At 26.4% G+C, this 25,087-nt stretch overlaps 1 protein-coding gene across 5 annotated transcripts in view; it reads left to right on the top strand.

Moving 5' to 3' along the window:
* The window catches only part of LOC132918285 (calcium/calmodulin-dependent protein kinase kinase 1), a 41,058-nt gene extending 19,294 nt beyond the window's left edge, over positions 1–21,764 (top strand). For 4 of the 5 annotated variants that reach the window (XM_060979444.1, XM_060979442.1, XM_060979445.1 and 1 more), the window contains exons 3-11: positions 2,641–2,734; positions 9,808–10,237; positions 12,601–12,654; positions 13,563–13,614; positions 16,904–17,047; positions 17,107–17,217; positions 17,505–18,094; positions 19,158–19,249; positions 21,297–21,764. In XM_060979444.1, the coding sequence (XP_060835427.1) occupies positions 2,641–2,734; positions 9,808–10,237; positions 12,601–12,654; positions 13,563–13,614; positions 16,904–17,047; positions 17,107–17,217; positions 17,505–18,094; positions 19,158–19,249; positions 21,297–21,360 (1,631 nt within the window). In that variant the 3' untranslated portion in view covers positions 21,361–21,764. Of the gene's footprint in view, positions 1–2,640; positions 2,735–5,013; positions 5,430–9,807; positions 10,238–12,600; positions 12,655–13,562; positions 13,615–16,903; positions 17,048–17,106; positions 17,218–17,504; positions 18,095–19,157; positions 19,250–21,296 lie in introns of those variants that run through there. The other variant, XM_060979447.1, reaches the window with a different exon arrangement.
* Positions 21,765–25,087: the final 3,323 nt, after the last annotated feature.

Genomic DNA, 25,087 nt, shown 5'->3' with positions numbered 1-25,087 from the left:
CTCTAAAACTACTTAGGATTCTGTTATTTTAAATGTACAATAAATGTTTTTAATATTTAAAATTTCTAGAATGACGTCCTCTTAACAAATTATGATTAAGCGTAGTGCCTAAATAATAATAAAATAAAATCAATTCAACAAACTTAAGATTAAAGCATAGTTATTATTTACATATTTACTGTAGAATCGATTGTTTGTATAATATTAGTAATAATAAATGATAATTATAATAACAGTGAAGTAATAAATAATATTGATATAATCATAATTCATAATATATTATTATCTATAGTTTGTTGAGTATTATTATTAGTTTTATTAAGTTTTAACAATATACTAGTTTTGTTTAAAGAACCGAATGATATTACTTTTGTTCTTCAAATTGGAGTTTAAACTTTCTGAATTAAGATAACACTTATTTTCAGTTGTGCTCTGTTTTCTTAAAATTGCTTACATTCATTAAATATGTTTTTATTGTTTGCTTTAATAATTTTTCCTACATTTTATATTTTATAATTTATTAAATATTATTTTTGAAATTCTTGGATAAATTTGTATTTATTTATTTTTATTTATTAATTAAATAGGAATCATAAATCTACATTTATATTAAACGCTAAACGAGATGAATTATTTTCATTGTCATAACTCATAATGCATAACTAATTAGTAATTACATGCAATATATATATATATATATATATATCATATCAAATGACCTTAAAATAATTGTTTATCATTGTTTATTTTATTGATAATAATATGACGAACAAACTAAGATAATATGACGCGTGTAATGTAATTGAAGTAATATGTATTATTATACATTTTGTTCGTTACGCCCGTTACAGTTATTATTATATTTATAATTTTTTTTAGGACTTTGGTACGAATATCAAAATAAAATTATCTATTCCACCTCAATCATAATAGTTGCGAATTCATGCGTACAGAGTCACTATAGTCTATTGTTGGCCCCCTGTTAACCTATATTGAAATATAACTATTATTTTTAATCATTATATTTTATTATTATTGATTTATATAAAAACTATATTTATATATACAGAGTGTAATAGGACTATTTAACAAATAAAGTAACATTTGTAGTTTAAATAGTCTTGTTACACCTTATATATAGGTACATTTTAATATTTACACACACAACATAATTATCGTTACCTATACGCTTTTTTCCTTTATTAAACCATTATTTTGAAATATTTTTTCTTACAAGAAATCTAGTCCGGATAATTATTTTCCTGAAAAATACGGTTACATATGAAAATTTTCTTCGTTTATATGTGGCCCCGAAACGTTTGTACACATCAAAAAATAATATCCAACAATAGTCCACTATAGAAGGCTTATGTATATAGTAGTTATTATTATACTAGTATATCTATAATATACCTTATATTTATGTAATAGGTTCCTGGTACAGTGGTACATACTTAAAATATAATATGAAGGATTGTGGTTTAAATTTCTTCGCTGGGGGTGATGCTGATGACTATAATGTCAGAAGTAATAATTATTTTAAGTGGCTATGTATATTTTTTTACGATAAAACTATACTATTTACACTTATACCCGTGACCTAGCCTAAAAACACCTTGCCCCGAGCGCCCCAAAATGCGTGACGTGCACACTGCATATAGTGCATGAACACATTATTGCATACAAATACGGCTATTATATAGGTATAAAAAATTACAACAGAACATTGATGGCGGCCGACGGGCCTCAATTTATTATAATTCATAATATGTAATTAATTATTATTATATTTAAATAGATCAGCGTAAAAATAATTATATCCATGTGATATTAATTCATTGTATTAATAATAATAATACATTATTGACGCAAATTATCTTCTATGATAATAGATATTAATATATTATATATATGATATGTATATATATATTACAATTTATAGTATTTTACACACATAATACTCGTATATTTTATGGTGGCGTTCTGGGTATCGATAATCCGAATGTCTCTACTCTCTAGTAGTCTATAGTCTCATATATATTATACTATTTGCATAATTCTAATCATTTAACTCTAACATTTAATATTAATTAACATATTTAAATATAAATACTGCTATATTACGGTATTGGGCATGTTATATAGGACGTATATATACACTAACAGCGGTTACCCATAGTAAAAATCGCATAAACATTCTGTGTCTACTAATTGTGTTATATTAATGTATTATATGGTGCATCGGATATAATATGTCGATAAAACGAACATTTTTTCCATTAAAAAAATACTTATCACCCCGTCCACCATATACGTATAATAGTAGGTACATATACTTTTATTATTGTAAGTTAGCCCCCTCACTTTATCCTATCCACATATTTTATTATATATTTATTTAATATTTTCAATTTTTTCCTATAGAATAACAATTATAATATATTTATAATGTGTTATTTTAATAAAAAAATAAAATAAATATATAATAATCATTATATTAATTATCCTTTTAATGTATATGATGTATTCAAATATTGAAATATATATATTGAAAATAATTTGCTACACTCATAATTTATTACTATGCAATATGTTATTTCAATAATTATTAAAAAGAATATTTTTTTTTGTATGTTACAGCTACTTCGATAACGGGTTGGAAACCATCTACAGTAGATGTGGTTGCTAGCTGTAGGTTAACGAGTAGCATTACTGCCTCCACAGATGCAATCAGGTAGGTACTTACACAGTTACCCACTGTTAAACATCATACACGTCATAAAGTCTTGTATACTATAATATAATATGTGTTTGTATCTCAATGTCATTTGATTTTTTTTTCGTAGCACATCATTGTGTATATGTTAGCTGATGTATACATAGTATATATATATTATGTTGGTTTTATTTCAAGTAGGAATTGTTGGGGTCATTGGGTGGACGGATAGAAATACTTTGTAATACATTTGAATATATTGACAAGTTTAATTCATCAAAACCAGTAATACGTGTATTATTAGCACTTTACTAAAACGTGTTTACGAGAAAGTTATTATGCAAAGACACTTTTAATATTTCTAACGTATATTTTTTCTTTAGCATTTTATATGATTATTATTATATATTTATATCTAATATTATAGTTTAAAAAAAATCGTTGGAAGTATATGTCGTAAGTAATCACTGTAACCAGTGACTAAAAATTATCTTTATACTACAATAACGACCTTGAATCTATAACTCTTTTGATATAATATGTATTTACTTTAACACATTATAGTATGTATATAATTTATTATGATCTCAGTAGCTGATACAGAAGTAATTTAAAGGAGTGGTGATTTTGTGTCTTGGTTTAAAATACAAAATTATCCTTTAGGAGGACTAACTTCTAATTCGCGTGTCATCTATATATTTTACAAATATATACAAATTAACGTTTAAAATATTCTATTAGCTTAACCAATTGTTCAGTCGTGTTAGGTTTAATTTTTTTTTATTTATTTATAATCTAACCTAAAAGTAAGGAAAATAGCTGTGTTTGTACGTTGGACTTTTACAATATTTGAATTTTTTGATTGTCCTGAGTACTTTTATAAATTATTATAATGCGCGTGATGTGAATACATGATATCCTCTAAAATATTTCTTCAGTGGGAAGAAAAATATTTATTAGATCCAAGGAGAGCGCTTCCATCATAACCCTCTACGCCCTGCTTGTAACACCCTCTGATTATACTTATCAGGTGTGTAAATTATCAATACTATACTCTTTGTATTAGGTTAATAATTTAGATGTAACATTTTTTTTTATACTGTAATCGTATGTATCTTTTAATAACTATTAATGGAACATTGTAATATTGAACGGTCCATTAAACATTTAAAATTCCATGCATCAAAATTCTAGTTGCTATTCACTACTCAATATTCGCTACAATATTGACCTTCTATTTATGAATTCTCCTATCACATGTACAAAACAAACACAAGTATCTAAATTTAAATGTCAACTATTAATTTCAAATACTTAGTGGACATTTTATAATGATATGTTTTTATTTATTTTTTATTATTAGTCGTTAGTCTGTAGATAATTAAATATAAAAGCTTAACTTAAATGGTAGTTTTTATAAGTAAATTCAATCTTATTGAGTACTATTTTTTTTTTATTAATTGTGAAAAATTAACAAAAAAAAAAACCGTGAATTTGATAATATTTACTCTCCATCAGTTCGACGAAATCGATTGTTTCTATATCAAACAATTTCGACATATTTTTAATATTCCTCAAAAGTATTACAGCATTTAAAAAATATAGAAAATATAATATGATAACATTTTTGTTTTTATAAGCTTTTGATGAAGTTTAAATTTTGATAAAATATTTAATATATAACGAAAGTTACCGATTTTTCTTAATTCATTGGAACTCAAAAATATTAATCGTAGCTTTGATATAACTCCATTGTTTATTATTATTTTACATAGACAATGCATTTTCAAAATATTTATACTTATTTTAAAATATTTATTCACCATTCTAAGTTAGATCGTTATTGTCGTATATGTTATTATGTTTTTGGCAAAAAATATTTCCATCTAAATTAACGATTTATTAATATGAATATTATGAATAATAATATTACTCAACACAATACACACATTTTTCTTGGAATAAATTATTTTTTCGTATACAATAAATTATCATTGAATCCAAATTTAACACGTCTATTTTTATAATTATGAGATACACTCAAAACCTACCATATAGTATTACAGCAGATAACGAGTTCCTTGCTATTTTGTTCTTATTAATAAATATGTTTGTATCGGTTCTCCCTTTATTCTACATGACTCGCCCGGAGTAGACTATCGTTTCTCACCACCCCGTGAATCTACATCATATTATTATTGTTATACTGACATGCGCATAAAAGCTTAGAAGGGTAGTGACTATACTATACAGCTCATCGTTAAGGCAGCGCAAACAGCACAGTACCGTTTTGTTGCCTGAAACGTAACGTTGTGCCAAAGGCCACAAAATGATAACGTCTGAATTCTGATTCTGAAGTCAGTTTATATGTAAAATCTATATAACTTTTTCGTATATTTTATATAACAACCGTGTAATGTCGATTGATGTATCATTTTGGCTTGTTTTATTTTAATTCATATATAATGTACCGTTTATACCACGTAGTATAAGTATCTGTTACTTTAAGTTTTGCCGTAGAAATCGACGTGTAGAAATAGGAAATTGATACAAACATTATCGACATCAATCGACAATCATTCAAAAGTGTTTTAATTATTTGATAATCACATGCACCTACTTATATTAGTATGTGACTATCGCACATGTGTATTTGGCTTCCAACTATCAAAACGGGCATTATAGCGTCACGTCTCATCAGCGCTCAAATAACGTAAGTGAAACCCACTGTCGTATACATTTTATCTAAGTATTTTGTATAGCTATTAGAGATACATTGGTTGTTGGTTCAATAAAACTATTATCAGTTATAAATTACAATACATTATTAAATTTATAGCGATTGGAATAGAAAAGTGGAAAGGGTTTTAATAGTAATGTATTTGGGTAACTTACTCAAAATTACAAAATAACTTATCGTCATTAAATTACTAACAAATGACAATATAAACATGATATTATATCATTAAATGAGACAGACATTGAACGTGACTCGCGTGCCGTATAGGCTATATTGGTTACATATATGGTTATAATGCATACATATTTGTAAAGGGCTATATTCAGGAAAATCGAAATTTGTCGTGACTGCATTAAGTAATGACCTAACATTATATTGTAATTATTTATAATATCAATAAATAAGTCTTCTATGTAATATGAATCATATATTTTTAGGTCTATTAATTCTTGATATTTTAAACATTTCATGTTCATGAAAATTTCATATTAATAAATTCCTATCGTGTGTTTAATATATTAATATATAATTTATTTACTTTGTATTCGTTTTTAATAAATGTCATTAATATTATTCAAAATTAGATATATTATATACTTATAGTTTTGGACATTATAAAACAAAAGTGGGTATCGCTCTGCTATATAGTAGACATGGAAATGAATAGGTCATTATAATGGATGTGTTAAATTTTAATGCAATGACAGGAATCATTGTATACGAAAAACGATTCTGAACAGAGATGATTTATCAGTATAGAATAATTAGTAAAATATATTATATTTTATACCTATATTTAAATTTTTATTTACTCCGTTTCGTAAAAAAATAAATTTCTTACGTTCATACATTTTTTTTCTACATTGATGCTGGAGTTTTTTTTTACAGTTATTTGAAGAAAAAGTTATAGAGAACCTTGTGTTGGGTTTTTAACCTTAGATATAAATTATACAAATTTTATAAATTTTCAACTTCAAAATTCCTTTTGCAATTTTGACATATATTATTTTGTAAACTTTGAACTTTAAATGTTATAAACAAAAATCGTGAAAAACGATTTTTTTATTTTTTACCACAATAAGAACAACTTACTATGAACCTTGTATTAAATTTTAAAGATTTTTTGGATAGCCAAATTTTTTTTATCGCCATTTCTTAAACAACAATTTAGAAAAATCGAAAATTTCAATATTTTATTTTAAAAAACTTCTAAATATTTTGAAAATTTAATCGTAAATAGATAGCACTAATATAAACATTTTGGGAAAACTTCAAATATTTGTAATTATTCGTTTTTGAGTTACAGCAAAATCGAAAAATTGATTTTGTTGAAAAGTGGTTATGGCTTTGGTATATGTTGCTACTATAATTAATTATAATTATTACATAAAATATTAAAAAATTCTTCTTCTTCATTTGTGTCGATCTTGAACAATACCCTTCCATTCTTGCACTCCCGAAGCTTTAAGATCCTCTTGTACTAATAATATTATAAACTATATAAATAAAATGAAGTAATTTAAAAAACTCATGTTTATAAATAACTCTAAAATAAATCGTTAACACATTTTTTTAAATAACAGAAAATATACAGTTACAAATTTCTATTGTTTCGAGTTACGACAAAAATTAAGTTTTCTAACAGGTAGTTTTTTTAAAGATGTTAAATATAATTATTAATCAATAGATAATTTAATATTTATGATCAACTTATAAACATTTATATGTAAGTAATCTATTATTAAACAAATAAATAAATAATATATACCTACAAATTACAGTCAATTTGTTTGGTATTACAATAAACAAAACGATAAGATTTAAGATCTTTATTCTTTTTATATAACAAGTTGCTTCCAATGTTATTCGAACCATGCTCGTTTCAAACTGACCACTTTTCTAATTGTACTCTCTAAAATTCTCTATGAATAAAAATTAAATAAATTATGACAATATCTAATAAATAAATTAACATATATTCATACGTTTTTGTCCCTGCGTGTGACATTGCAGTTTTTTTTATTGGCGATGACGATAAAAATAAAATATAATATAATATCTGCCTTGCAAATTATCAAGTTAAAATAGAAAGACATTATTATAGGGATATTTTAATTTAATTGTTTGTATCTTAGAGACTAGAGCAATCTGTTTACTTTAAAAAGTATAGGTGATACTTGGGCTACAATTCTAACGCTCTCTACTTTAATCTTGCAGAATTTTGGTATTATATCAATTGTTCTTATTTATCAAACTATCAAAATCTTCCCTTATGGTCTACACGTGAGACAAACAATTATACTACTGCCTATATGTATGTACTGTTTATAATATTTATTTTATTATATGATCGCCCATCATCTAATAATGCAATATGATTTTATACTTAATATTTTTCTCATTTACTAAATAACTAATATATATGTTACGGGCAAAGTGGGGTAGTTGGGCATTGTGCACAGTGCCCGTCAGTTTCGGGTAAAGTAATCAGTTACTAATAATTGTTTACTATGACCGGTCATTCTATAACAATGTCTGGACAATTTGGATTGCCCGACATTATTTTGGCCAATGTTAAAATGTACTGTAGGATGTATGTACGAGGTACACTCGACACCTGTTATACAGCTATATGCTGTAGACTCCCTCTATATATTATCATTTATTATAGGTACAAAGGTTTTTTTTTTTTGTGCAAAAATAGTGTTGTGTTCACATTACCTACTATGAAATTGATATGGAAGTAAGGAGTTTTAATATAATTCTCCTATAGTTATCTAATCTATCAATATTATCTTTATTACTTTGATATGATTTGGAAAGCTTTGGTTATGATGTGGATACTTATCTAAAATTATTATTTGAGCAATACTCCACTACTGTAGATTTTAATACTGTGTAAGTGTGTTCTCTGTGTTCAGACTGTTTATTGATATTTGTAATATTTTATTAATTTTTTTTCGAAATTTTAACCATGAAAAACGAATTTAATAGACGTTTAAAGTTACTATACAGTGAAAAAAATTCTAAGTGCCACAGTAGCAATCCGTGCTCAAATAAATAAATATAGTTATTTTTTAATGTTATCTATAAATTACGATTACTATGTAACTATTCAAAATAATAATAAATAAATTAATGTAATATTTATTTTACAATAGGTATAGTTTTATACATGGTAGAATACATTACCCTTTACGCATTGGTCATTGTACACAATGTCCGAGCAATGTGTTTTATTTTCACTTTAACCACTAAAATTGGGCATTGTGCACAATGCCCGGACACTGTGCAGTGTGCACAATGCCAAACTACCCCACTTTGCCCGTAACATATATATAAACAATACACATATATCAAATGATAATTTGTTTGTGTATAGACGAGTATAGTCGTGGATATATTTATTAAAATATTCAACCTGGTTTTATGAAAAATCGATCAACAGTAACAGGCTTATATGTATATTATGACACCCAATTTTAAAATCGTTTAAAAAAAAAATCAGAAACTAATGTTTTTATACTAATTATATAACGTGACCTTACGTCCCGCTTTCAAACTTTATATCTCGTTGTCCCCAAAGAACCTAAAAATGTCCCGGTTTAAGAAAATTCGACCTGTGGTAGGTATTTATTGATCACAACCAAAATCATAAATTTATAATGTACTGTAAAACACTAAAACCCATAGTCCATAGATAAAAACGATACAAAAATAAGTACCTAATTGTAGCTGCAGCTTTGTTTTACTATTTTTCTATTGTTGTCATTTTACGTAAAATTATATGGTTTTCCTATTAAAATTTACAATTCAAGCGATATCCCGCTTCGAAGAAAAAAATTATGGTCACGTTATACTAATGCTATGTAAAAAGTTTTCGATAGGATTAATCTATCAACTTATAACTTAGTTCCAAATTCTATCTCAAAATTATGTATAGTACGATTTTTACAAATTTGGTACCGCCTACGCACATAGCACCTTAATGGTGCTGCATAGCTATTTACATCAGCATTTGAACTCAATTATGTGGTCTTATGATATAGTGATAATTCTTAAACATACCATTAAAACTTGTTCAGTTATAATCAAAAGAGTTGATTTTGAGTACAGAGAGTACTAAAAATTTCCTAATTTTGACCCCCAAAAATGTATAATTGTTTTTTTAACAATCGAGCTATTAAAATAATATTTTCAAAATCATTAATACTTTTTAAGATAATGAATGTTTGCTGTAAAAACATAGTAATTATACAATACACTCAATTTTTGTATTTATAATAAACGAAACAGAGTTCAGAACAACAACAAAATTTAACTCATTCAATATTTGTCTTCCGTTTTGCAGTAGACATGCGGCAGTGTCAGTGGACACGAACTCATCGGCGTCGCCAGAAAGACCAGCGACCACCACAGCTTCTACCGCTGTGGTCGACGACATTAAGCAGCAGCAATGTACCACAGCGGTAACCGTTAGCAACCACCACCTGTGCGATCCGCAGCAATCGACTGTAGGAACCACTGCGGCTACTGACAGCCCACGAGATTCGCAAGGGGTAGCCTGCATCAAGACTGAATCTGCGACGTCGACGGTGGTTACGACCTCCCCGCGACCAATATGTCCGAACTTGCCCTACTCACCCGCGTGTTCACCGCGGTTCGCTAGACGCCGGCCGCCGTTGCGCGAGTGCCGCGTGTCCGTCAACGTGCAGAGCTTGGACGATCCGAATGCTCATCAAAAGCTCAACCAGTACAAACTCATTGACTCTATTGGACAGGTATACATTATGTACTCAAGATAATTATTGATCTTACAGCGTACGGTTTTATGTTATCTAATTTGTACTCATTAGTCACTAATAATATACCAAATAATAGGTATAATAAACCTTACAAGTTACATGTGTAATTGTGTATAGCTGAATATAGCTGTTTATATATAAACCAGGTACTGTAGTACCTGTTTGAATTCCATAATGCTGATATTTAAATTGTTTTTGAATACATATTGTTTACATATTATATTTATATGATGTTTTGATTAATTTATAAGTATGTATGGTTAGGTTATAACAGATACTTATAGTTAATACTTCAGAATTACTTATTATACTCATAAACATATTTTAGTTATCATGACATTCTTATTAATTATTAAATTCTAAAATACGTGCAATTTATTATATTATTTCTTGATTTATTTATTACTTTGCCTCGCCAAAATCATATTATAAAAGTTATCAATAAATAAAAAACTTTACATAGAGTTACATAGTATTACGCATATTTTTAATTGGCTGTTACTAATAAACTAATTGTTCATAATTGATCACTAACTAAACTTATACTCAGTATGAGCTAGTTTCGAAAAATTTGTTTGAGTCTAAATTAAGTTCATTGTTCATTCCCTGTAAAATATATTTTTAAATTAATGCAAGACTCAGTAATTTTGGTTGACTTAATAAAGTAGCTGGTGTTTTTTAAATTTGAAAGTAGTGATAATTTATTTTGTAATATACAACTGTTAAAACTATTACCTAATTTCATAATATTAACACCATAACTATATATTTATTTTACTAAAATTGCTGACTCATACACGGTAAATCACCCAGTATGGTAAGCAATTAAATAGACGTATAGGTACTGTACAATTTATATTTATTTTTTTATATTGATATAAGTTTGAAAGTATAATAAACATGGACGAACTAAAAATCTAGAATCATTTTAGAAATGCGGTAATTCTTTCAAACTAATTTAAATTAATAATATATATTTATCAAACATTTTCAATTTTGATTTTAACTATCTTTAAATTATCTTGACGATCTTTTTTTTATACCAATTAACAAATTATTTTTATTATTGTAGTAGTTATAACTTATAATTAAGGTTTTAATTTATAACTAATTAAAAATATCCTATATATTATAATAGTTATTATTATTGTTCTTACTTACCTATCAAATAATATAACCAAATTATTAATTTGTTTATTTATTTCTACTAAAAACTCTCATCATTTGTATACATTTAATAAAACAATACATATTAAAATATAAGTTTGAAAATTAATCATCGACGTTTTCTCTTTTGATTTATAGGAACAATAAACTTTACGTTTACGTGTATATATTTTTGATTATGAAATCCAAATCTTTTGTGAATTATTCATCATGTGTTGCCTTTATAAAAAGAATTATTTTCCCGTTAGAAATTATAACGGTTCCAAACACCGATGTCACGACAATTATTGTTAATTTAGATAATATATATGATTCCTCATATTATAGTACATTTAATAAACATATAAATATATAGCACATTAGAGTATACAATTTTTAAGAATCATAGTATCTGTACTAATTCATTTCATAACTAATATTTATCATATCTAAATTTTAGTAATTTCACATTGAGTAACTAGTTTTTATTATAGTTTAATATTAGTTTAATATTATATAGTAACCCCCCCCAGACAAATTTTTAAAAATGTTTTACTATAGTTTGTTACTATATAAACTATTTTTGGATTTTATGAAAATTAAAAGAAGTTTTATACCTAATTATATGTATAAGATTCAATAATTGTTTAATACTTATTAAATATGTCGAAATTTAATAATCCAATATTTGTTAAATTGTAAATTTCAACAAAAAAAATGTCACCTAAGTCGATCACTTTCGTATAAACATGTACTTTTAATTTTATTGAAATAAATAACGTAAAAAATAAATCATGAGCAATAAGCCGTTTGAATGAAAAAACATTTCTTAGATCGATTTAAAAAATAAACAATAACAATGTTGTTTTCGCACGTCTACTATAAATGATGGCCTTTAAAATGTCAAGTTCGTGACGTTTTATATCCTTAAAAGTTAAAAATATTTTTACAAACAATACACAATAACCAAAATTTTCTTTATTATTATTTTGCTTGTTTGCATTTAAAAATTGAATTAAAAATATTTTTCTTTCAAATATTTAATAATTATAAAAACAATTTTAACACATATTACCTATGTCAACTAGCATATTTTAACAAATATTATAATATTATTATAGTTAGTTATAATATTAGTTAACATAACTAAAGTTATGTATATATTAACTATAATTATTGTTTTATCTATTTAGGGATCATATGGACTTGTAAAATTGGCGTACAACGAACTAGATGACAAACATTATGTAAGTATTTGTATAATATTATGACTTTTTCCTTTTGAAAAATGTTTAAATACTAAGTCGTTATAAACAAATATGTAGTTCAAGTGAAGAATCAGATATTAAGTTTTTTATTTTTATTTTAATTGGGTAGGTAAAAGGTTTAGAGTTTAGGATACATTGACTTTGCCCATGGCTCATGGCATTATTTATTGGATGACATTATAATTTACTCTAAACGGTTTCAAAAGCATCCAGATGGAATTAATTCGAACGTAAACAATCAAGACCAAGTTAATTAAACGGAACCCTCCACAGTAAATTGTTTTTGTAATTTGTCCATTAACCATATTAAATAATATCACAATAATTAATCAGTCTAGGTGGAACGGTTGTTTGATTTATATAAATTATTTTATTAAACTTGACAAATACAATTATTATTATTGTATGGATGATGTTGATAAATGATACGTTGTCAATTCATAAAATTACTTTTTTTAAATTCATGTTTAAAACATGAATATAATAATTATTATTATTTTCTAACTCATATTTAAATTTTCAACTTTCAACTTTAAAAAGCTTTCTTTAAGAAATTAAGTATTACTGTTATTAATTATTTTTCATTCTTTTTTATTAAATGCCTATATACAATGTTATGAATTTATGATCTACGAAAATTTGATGCACGACAGTTGTAAATAAAGGTACAATATAATTTTAAGATGTTATGAAGTCTAATTTTGTCTCGTATGTGAAAAAAAATATGTATACATATATTTTTTTATATAACAATAGAACAATAGTTTAATATTTACTTTTTATTAATTAATTTAATTTAGTACTGATTTCAGTTTATAGTTCATGAATATAAATAATATATTACCTCTTTTAATGCGATTTATATATTTATTTCAAATTATTTTTAGGCTATGAAAATATTATCTAAGAAAAAGTTAATGAAAAAGTCTGGCTGTTTTGGTAAGTTTTTATTTATTAAATACAAAATATATAAATTAATTAATAATCAAGATATATTTTAATTAATTTTGTATATGTTTATTCCAAAACTAAATTCCATCATATAAATATAATCTAAATCAAGTTTACTGACTTCACTTTACTTTACTGATATATACGATGTAGTAATATTATTTATAATACTGTTCTTATGACTTTTTTATTTGAAACTTTATTTGACACATGTTAAAAATTTAAATGTCTATATAAATTTCGATTATGTTTTTCTATATAAAAAATTATAAATGAATGTTTGGTTAAAATGTATGTTGCATAAATATTCTGGTATCCTTTTTGTTTTTTTTTAATTTTTGAAATTTGTCTATTTATTGAAAAATGTGCTAGACATTTTACAGTATTGATCCTATACCAATCTAAAATAAATTTTCTACCAGTAATAACCACAGCCAAATCGATGATTGAAGCAAATTTTTAACTCTAAAACGCGTCGTTAGACAAAAATAAAATTACACACGTTGTTGGAAAATTAATATTTCGCTCAAAATCAAAAACAAATTAAAAATTAATTAATATTTTGTACACTTTATCGGAGGTACCTACATAAAATATGAAAAATAATTAAACGCAAGCTAATCAATAATTACAAATATTATATTCATTGTATTTAGGTATTCTATTATTGATTTTGAATACGTTCAACTAATGATCACAATTCAATGATACGATTATTCGAAGTTTAGTAGGTACAGCAGTTTTTCAATATCAATAAAAGTTGTTTATTTATAACATTAATTCCATTATTGACTTAAAAAAATAAAAGGATTAGAATTGGTAGGTCTGATAGGATATCGATCTCTTCCTTTAAACAATTTCAAGTACATCTATGTAATCGTAACTATACAACTTAAAAAATAAGAAAATTCAGTATTCCATATTTATTTTAATATGAATTTCATAACATATTACTATATATTATAATATTATATATTGTATTAACATAAGAATCTTATTTAGGAAATTTATGATGATAATACGTACCTACTACCTAATGTGCTTGCAGCTTTCATGCATGGGCATACATATATATACATTTGATCATACTATTCATACTTATAATGCTAACAGTACTAAACTACTAACTATAAATCAACTAAATGTATATATTTTGTGAGAAAATTTTAAAATGTAGAAGGTTTTTCTAAATAACAATTATTTTTAACCAAACTTAATTTTTATACATTTATATATATTTTACATACCTTTATTATACTTTGAATAATAAAATTCCTATATTTATTTTAAAAGTTATCTTAAAAATAAAAATAAACCAACTGTTAAATTTTCCGATTAGTATTATACTTAAGATATGATGATAGTACTAATACTACCTATTAATCAGATTAAAATAGGTATTAATTGAATATTAAAATACACATCGTTATAGTAATGATGACAAGTATACCTATTAGATAATCTAACAACAACCGTATTCTTATGTTTTAGTATAGTTTACATAATATGTAACTCAATAATTTGTAAAAAAATAATGGCAGTCATGATAACTTGAAAAAAGTATTATTCAATTATTTTATCAACATGACAACATATTATTATAAAATCATTAAATTATATCTATGTATTATATGCCTTGACATTATTCTTTTTATATATAATATATAGGTCATACAATTGACTATTCAGTGTTGTTGACAATTTTATTTGAGAATTTAATTTACATTCATAAATTATAATGGAAAAATAAACACTAGGTAATGAACACACGTTTACATTGATTTTGACATATTGTAACTTGTAAGGGAGCTATTGATACCAGAAGATATTAAAATAAAACCTTCAATACACATAGTCTATTCTTAAAATAGTTATAACTAATATACAATGTATATAATGTCAAAATGACTACAAATTAATTATCCAAGTCTACGATATATTTAATGAAAAACGAATATGTGCAATTATAATATTTTACTAAGTATGGATTAAATCTGTAATATTATTATTATATTCAAACAGACTTAAACTATAAAATTACAACTACATTAGAACATCAACATGATGAAATTTAATTTTATGTTAATGATTTCTTACCCCACGTTTTTTTATAATTTAAAAATTATAACTATAACCATAAAAAATTATAATAAACCTAATAAAACAAGCAAATACCACATTATAATTTAAAGTTAATTCATAAAATGTTTAAATTACCTATTTAAACATAATTCCAAAATAATTTAAATGTTTCAACTTGTGTATTATTATTCTGCAGTCTACATTATACACACAAATACACAATATACAAAATATTTGCCTAATTATAATATTCTCATCGTTGTTATTTTTCTTTCTAAGTAAAATACATAATAATGTATCTATTATTTATACAAATTATGTGTAACAATATAGACGTTTATAGTTTAGGTACTATACGTTAATTATAAGCTACTATGTCTTGTTTAGATAACCATTTTGTGTACAGCTTCGTTCATTATTAAGTGAAGCGCAATAATATGTGTTCAAGTATTCATTTAGAGTTCAGTGGATATACTTTAACTATGTGTAATATATATACAAATATATGCTACAGACTAAAATCGATAGTTTTGTTCTAATGAAAATGTTCGTATACCCAGAAGAACGTTTGTACTTTTAATTGAGGTTCAATGATAAAGGAAAATTTAAATTTAAATCATTTTCTAAAAGAATGATTATATTGTATAAAATATAAAAATATATTATGTAAAATAAAAAACAATACATAATATTTCATAACTTTTTCTAATTTTGGAATAAATATGTATATAGGTAATATGGAATTATTTATAATATTAAAATGGCCATCCGATGAATAAAATTATCATTACGAATATGATTTACTATGCTACATTATTTTATAATTAAATTTAACTATTCGTATTTATTATTTACTAGCTGATTGATTACTCTTACTCTTTATGATAATCATTTGACACCATTTTTTTGACTATACTTTCTTTGTATGAATTTTATTTTAATCTAAAAAATCTTACATTTATAATATAATTGTTATGTAGTTGTAATAATGTAATATGCATTTACACAATATAATAATTGTATAGAATTATACATTTTATACTACAGTAAAACTAAGAAAAATCAGATTCCTATTAGATTCTCATAAAATTCACTATAGAAATATAAATACATATTTTTTTAAATATGTATTGCTTATTTTGTATAATCACAATAATTACAGTTTCATCATTTATATTTATATATTCAATTATAGGTAGACTTAACGCCAGACGTAAAGGGGCCAATCCATTAGACAAAGTATACAGGGAAATAGCTTTGTTGAAAAAACTTGATCATCCTAATGTAGTGAAACTAGTAGAAGTTTTAGAGGATCCAGATGAAGATCATCTTTATTTGGGTAAATGTTTAAATTTCATTTATTAAATATGATTTACTAATGTTTTTTTTATGTCGAAGTTTTTGAATTATTGGAGCGTGGAGAAGTGATGCAAGTTCCTGGTGATCCTCCAATGTCTGAATCGAAAGCCAGGTCATACTTCAGGGATATTTTATTGGGCTTAGAATATTGTAAGTAATAATATAATGATAATTTAGATATATAAAAGATTATAAACAATCTATATTCATTCAATAATTATACATTAAAATGTTATAAGACGTTGCAATTTCATGTTTTTGAAACAAAAATCGTAAAATTCTTTAAACAATTACTTAACATTATTATGTAGGTTAGGTTCAAAATAATAGTCATATGTCATATTTATACTGTTAAATCACTCGTCGTTTTAAATTGAGGCATAATAAATAATAATACACCATATTTTATATTCAGCTTTTGTTTTTCTCTTATATAGTACACTTTCAGCGGATCGTACACAGGGACATAAAACCGTCGAACTTATTGATCGATGCAAGCGGACACGTGAAAATCGCCGACCTAGGCGTATGCAACGAGTTCGACGGAAGTGACGACTTGTTGAGTTCAAGTGCAGGCACGCCGGCGTTTACGGCTCCTGAAGTGCTGGATCCGTCGACGAAAACGTACAGCGGTCGAGCGCTTGACGTGTGGGCACTGGGTTGCACATTGTATGCGTTCGTCTACGGTCGGTTGCCGTACACTGCTGACACGGTGCTGGCGGTGCACGAGCAGATTCGCACACAACCAGTGCAGTGGCCGGTCGAACCAGAAACGTCTCCGCAGCTGGTGCATCTGTTGCACCGCCTCCTAGACAAGGATCCAGATACTAGGATTACATTGCCGGCCGTTAAACGACACGACTGGGTGACCAGGGCGGGAACTGAGGTGCTACCCACTGAGCGGGACAACTACTGTCGGGAGCTGGTCGAGGTTAGCGAGGAGGAAATGATGAACGTTGTCAAGTCCATACCCAAGCTTAACACCCTGATACTGATTAAAGCAATGCTGAAGAATCATTCGTTCCTTGTGAGTACATATATGTCATATACGATATACGTATTATAATATATTATGTTTATCGTTTATGCATAAATAGTAGTATACTGGTAAACTAGTTAGTGGTTATAGCCATTGTAGGTATATTATTAATTTATTATAATGATATTAAAACGATAATGACAGCCCAATAGCTACAAGCAGATACTATAGGCTACTATAGATATTTGGTAGGTCAACTGGGACATTTATTCAAACGATAAGCGTATATTTCTGAATTACATTTTTCTCCCCAAAATCGTCAGATGTAATTTTTTTTTTAAAAGGTGTAACAAAGAGGAGACCATCTATTAACCTATAATCATTAAATATATTTAATGTTATAATATGTTCTTGGATATTGCTATAAGGTAAAGTAATTTATTTTACTTTTAGTTCTATATAGTAGGTTGAAATAATTTTTGCCGAAAACAATGCATTTTAAAATATCATTGTATGTATAAAATATAATAATAAACAAAAGTTTTAGGTCCCAACAAATTATATTTTTTAATTTAAAATGTTTATAAAAAAAAAATGCTTGCTAAAATATTTTTTAGATTTTTTAGTTTCAATATGAAGTATTTATGAAAAACTTTATTAATTTTTCAAATCTTAAATAAAGAAATTGTACATTTTATAAATTTGAATTATCTGCTAATCTTTATATAAAAATAAATTGTGCCTAAATATTTTAAATATTTTTACATATCTATGAAAACAATTTATAAGGGTTCATGTATTAAATGTTCAAAATGTTTGACTGAGTTTTATGGATATTTCACCTGAAAAAAACATCAAGTTTTGCATCAATTGGATTCGTCACTACTCACTGATAAATATCTACTACTTATCTAAACAATATTATACGTGTGTAGATTATACTTGTATAGGTATAGGTATGGAAACATATTGATATATTGTACATATGTACCTACCTAGATAATGCAGGTACTTATATAATATATTTTAATATGTATTATTATATCTACTGATAATGGTATAACACTTTTTCTTTATTTTTGTGTTATATATTTTTTTATATCGTTTTCAGAATCCGTTTGCAGCAGACGAATCGAAACGAAAACTTCAGTCATCCAACCGTTCACACTCGGCACCCGGAGCGTGCTCTTGGTTTGGGTCAAGGTATAGATTCGATTATTGTTTTACCAATAACCATTCAACTATTTTTTAATACACCTGAAATAACATAATTTAAATATCGTATTTTTATGCTATTAGTCATATTGTAGTTTAAATACAATTTACTCACACAATTATATGTCTATATAAGACACATCCATATGTACGAGGCATATCCATAAAGTAAGTGTACTGAGGCTCTCACGACCGTAGGAAATATTTTTTTACATGTTCGCTACACTGCTGTGTAGTTTTACTTCTCTTCTTTATAACAAGACTATAACAAGTTCAGTACGTTGAAAATTGTTGTCACAAGAATTTTTCTTGTGAAACATGTCGCGATCGTGTCTGCCGCCAAGTGCGAAATCCGCGCCGTCATTCATTACCTCTTTGGAACGCTATAAACTGGAGGGTGATAATTTTCTCAAGTCTATTGTTACTGGAGATGAAACTTGGGTTACACACTATACACCTGAAACCAAGAGACAGTCCAAACATTAGTGTCACACCATAGTTCACCCTCGCCCAAAAAGTTCAAAACCATCATTTCAGTCAAAAAAATCATGGCATCAGTGTTTTGGAACCACAAATGCATCATATTGATTGAATATTTACCTCAGGGAGAAACCATCAAAGCAGCAAGGTATTATAAAACCCTAAAAAAATTGAGGAGAGCTATTCAAAATAAAAGGAAGAGTCTGTTAACAAGAGGAGTCTGCCTGCTGCACGACAACGCCAGACCCCACACAGCCAATGTCGTGAAGCAATTTTTGGGCTCATTTGGATGGAATGTTTTGAACCGCCCTCCGTATTCCCCGACCTGGCGCCTTCAGATTACCATTTGTTCACTTCCCTGAAGAAGCACATAGGTGGAAAAAAATTTTCTACTGACGATGATGTGAAGGGGTGGTCGAGAAGTGGACAAAGGAGGTGGCGGCAGACTCGATCGACATTTTTCACGAGAAAAATTCTTGTGACCACAGTTTTCAACGTACTGAACTTGTTATGGTCTTTTGTAAAGAAGATGAGTAAAACTATACAGTAGTGTAGCGAACATAGTAAAAAAATATTCCCTGCGGTCGTGAGAGCCTCAGTACACTTACTTTCTGGATATGTCTCGTATATATATATAACTATAAATTATAATACTATACTAAAGCAGAGTTTTTATTATTTAAGCATAATAATGAGACAAACATTGAATAAATTATAATTTTTCTATAAAAATGTAGTTAAACTCAAGGGTGAAGTGGAGGATTTATATTATTGACTACTCTAACCTCCGCAAACAATCAGAAACTGCATATTGCTACTGTCTTAGAGTATATACTATATAGTTTATTTTGAATTTTAAATTATTAATTTACATACAAGTATCTAACTAAATATACCTACACCTATTCAGTGGCATACTTGAGACTTTTCTTGTAAAAATCTTAAGATTGCTACTTAATTTTTTGATTAATTATGACAACTGACAAGAACAAAGTATAAAAAATTTGGCTGAATAAATTAAAAATAATTTAACACTTAAATTTACTAAGTAAATTTCTAAGTATTTTCTCATATCAATTTACTTTATTTTAAATGTTCGTATAATTTATAAATATATATATAAAAAAAAAACACTTAAATTTAAAAACCTCAATTTCACAATATTAAAAGAAGACGTCTTTTTTTATTACCAGTTCGTCCAATACCTACTATTGATTACTTTCATGCGATTCTTCCAATTGATTGATAACATGGCTAATTAATTTCGCTTTTTTTCTAAATAGAAAAATACATTATTTAATTTTCAAAGCAGTTTTAAAATATTTCGTTATTGGTCAACAATATTTGGCGATACTTCCGTAATGAATATAACTAGAAAAAAATTTGGGTGGGTTAACTTCCAGGACATTCCCCTAAATGCACCTCTGCACCTATTATATTATGTTAAATAATTTATAAAATTATAACTTAGAAATGTATTTCTCATTACTCATACTCATAAATGAATACTGATGACACGTTTATATAGTTAATACATCACTTTATTATTTGCTAGATCCTTATCCACGGAGACAACCAATCTACAGCCTGTCAAAGAACACGCCGTGAAAGAAAAATGATTACCTACTATGTTATTTTTATATATTAATTATTTTTACTTAAATTATATAATATTAAAAATTTGACCAAAAAAAAAAAAATAATAATAATAAAAAAAATACTATTATATTATACTTATATTTATGATCTATATTGTAATATGATCTTTGAAAAATCTATAATGTGGTAAGACGTTTGATCAATCATTTCAATTTTTAACAGTGTATTGCAGTGTGATTTACTTATTTTATATAATACAAAACTTAACTATTAGTCTATATTACTTTGTCCAAAAAATATATATGCTCTTATTATTTTTATATTGGTTTTGTTTATAAATTGTCTATGTATATCGTACTTAATTTTTTTACCCTGTGTGAATATATAATATAAAAACTTAAAAATAAACAATAAATAACACATATGTTTTAATTTTTTCCTAAATCTTAACCACTTAATATAATTATAATATAGAATAAAAGCCGAAAGATGGGGTCATTGTGTGACAATTGTTTTACAGGTAAAAATATATAGTGATGGGTAAATAGGTACGTTGTGGTTTGAAGGTTTTGAGAAATTATTGGGTATTTTACATTTATACATTATACACAATAATATACTATACTTAACAATAGTTTAGATTAAAACTTTAATAATTATTAATATTAATTTACTGACATAGTAGTGTACGTTTAATTATTTGTTATTAAGCCTCGCTATAATTAGATCCAGAAGTCTAGAATAAAAAAACAAAGTACTCTGCTAGACAAAGTACCTACTTCCAGAAAAGTCAAATGATTAAGAGGATGCTAAGGTAGAAACATTATTTGGTACTCTCATGGGTTTTTACGATATTTTAAATTTTGAAGCAAATGATGAGAGCCTAGTTAGTTTAATACTAAATTTTCCATGTTATCGTATTTTGAAAAATGTATGCAATATAATCATTAAACATGAATCATTATAAATTCTATAACTTGTGTAATTAATACGTTTAAACGTATAAACGACTAACGTCTTACGCTTATCATTGGTTCATACATATAAGTATGCGTAGGATATCTATAGTACATATAATATATAGTAAATTATAAGCTCGAAAGCAAGAAAGTATATTATACGTATATTAATATTATAATATACACTTCATACTTAATTCATAGATAGACATTTTATTATTAAGTATTATAATGTAAATAATTAAAAAAATTGTCATCACTGTATCAATATTATGTCTAGGAGCACCGACAGGAAAATGTATTTAAGGGGCCGCTATACCAGCATTTGTTTTTCTCTGTTTATCTCCCACATAATATAGGAATAAAGATACTCCGTATTTCCACGAATACGACTCTCTGGTTTAGTTTAGGGCAAAACCACCTATTATATTTATTATAAAGAAGAGTATTTCTTATACATTGACTGGATATATTTTTTTATAATTACATTTTTTATAAATATAAGTATGTTTTAATTTAAAATAATTTCGATTATTTTTAAACATTAATAATTTATTTAAAATTGTAAATATTAAAAATCTATCAGGTCAATGCACAGTAAACACTCTTCTTTATAAAATATGTTATAGGTGCTTTTGCCCTAAACTGAACCAGAGAGTCGTAATCATGGATATACGGAGTATTTTTGTTCCTATATTATGTGGGAGTTAGAAAGAGAAAACAAATGCTGGTGTAGCGGCCCCTTAAGCAATTTAACAAAAATTAATTAAATTTAAAATTATGTTGTATAGTAGAAGCCAAGAATCTTTATCCTGCTTATAAAACCCAATAAATAAATAATTATTTTATTGTTTTTTAATGCCCATGGGCAGTGGAGTATATGAGTACCTCCATATAAAGTTACTTTATTATTACTTATTAAAGTTAGGAATTTATGATAAACATTTTTTTTATTAGAAGATATTGTTGATAGTTTTATTCAGATTGCTTTCAAAAACTGGATGGAGGAAAGTTGTCTTCTATAATTTTATAACATTAAAAAATAAACGATATTAATTACTATTAAATGTTCTTTATTTAGTGTCATTCATTTTACTCGGTGCTCAACTTATAGCAAAATGAAAGTAGGGCCAGTAGGGAGACTCTATTTACTTTAAAAAAAATAACTTCCACATTACTTACTTAACATAATTGAGCCCACACGCCCCCTAATAACCCTCTTTAAATATCGATAGGGCTACGGGAGTAAGAAGGACCGAGCATTTAAATGTTTTTCCCTTCGCCTCTCAACTATCTTATAGAAGCCCGAATAATTAAAACGCCATCTAGTGGTAGATTTTGATTTGAACATCAAAACAAATAAATCCAATGTAAAAAATAAAAAACACTCAAAACTAGATTATTATTATTATTATTTATATAGATGTGCGGTTTTGAAATAATCCATAAGACAAATTATGATGGTATTTCGCGCATTTTGATAAAAAAGCAAAATGATGAAGCGTCCCGTACGTTATTCCCCTTAAAAATAATAGTAAGGGTACGCTAAAATTTCTAAAAAATTAGTTGAGGTACTCCTTCCTCCTGCGCCCCCCCCCCCCCCATAAGCCCTTATATTTTTATTAGCAATGTACTATACTATATTAATTCCTATGGTGTATTAATGTTGTTTATAGATGGTGTGGGGGCGTAACCCCTGCGGTTCACTTTACAATGGATTATTCTTGACCCTTGACCCATCCCCTAAAAGTTCAACCAAATGCCCACCTATATGTAAAGTCTAAAAACAATCAATGTTAATAACAAATGTAGAAAATTAAAATACCACTGTTACAATAATTAATAAGATTTATCAAAATCAGAACAAATTTTCCCAGCTTTGTATGCTTACGTAGGTATATTATTAGTAGTAGTCTAGTACCTACCTCTTTCGATATAGCCATGGAAATGTTTTATGGTATAGTATGAGCATCTGCAAGAGAAAGAACGTTTAGTAAATTGAAAATAATAAAGAATTATTTGTGGTTAACTACAGAAGAAGAAACGCTAAATAATTTATTAATAATTATCAATTAAAAACTAACTAGCAAGATCTATTGATTATGACACAAAATTTACGACTTTACTGAAAAAAAAGGCAAATAAAGTAAATTTATAACTTTTTAATTATCATTTTTTTGTACAACATATTATTAAATTAAGAGTAATTACTTATTTATCAATAAATTGTACTTTTTTAAAAATATAAACGATTATAATGATTTTGTATACCTACTAAATAAACTCTACATAGGTAATAAACTAATAAATAAAGTTCATGTAATATAAATATATAATGTCGGTCGATGTGTCTGTGTATATAATTTATTATTATTTATGGAAAACTTTAAACTACCTTAGGTGAGTATAAAAACTATAAATTATAGACTACAAGAGCTATCATCATATTTTTGTGAAAAGTATTTATGTATCTATATTTAATATCCTGAAATAAAATTTAAATAAAAAAAAGGTCTTTTGCATGATTCTGCTCGGGCACCATAATATCTCTGAACCGGCCTTGTTTGAATCCACCTGTGCACAGGGGTCATTACAAATATTTAATTTTCAGTCTCAGCTCTTTCTTACACCGTGAAACTCTTTTCTTTTCTTCAAACGCTCTTTTGATATAGTAATGAAGAGCGACGACCAACCAGTGGAGGACAGTGTTGACAACACCCATGGGCGGATAGGCCATTTTTGGCCTACCGGGAAATTTTAAAAAGGGGCCCCCACGTGAAAAAAAAGT

The sequence above is a fragment of the Rhopalosiphum padi genome, chromosome 1, assembly GCF_020882245.1.
Source record: "Rhopalosiphum padi isolate XX-2018 chromosome 1, ASM2088224v1, whole genome shotgun sequence".
In the NCBI taxonomy this organism is placed as follows: Eukaryota; Metazoa; Arthropoda; class Insecta; order Hemiptera; family Aphididae; genus Rhopalosiphum; species Rhopalosiphum padi.
The sequence above is the reverse complement of the archived record's forward strand: the minus strand, read 5'-3'. Positions and strand labels throughout refer to the sequence as shown.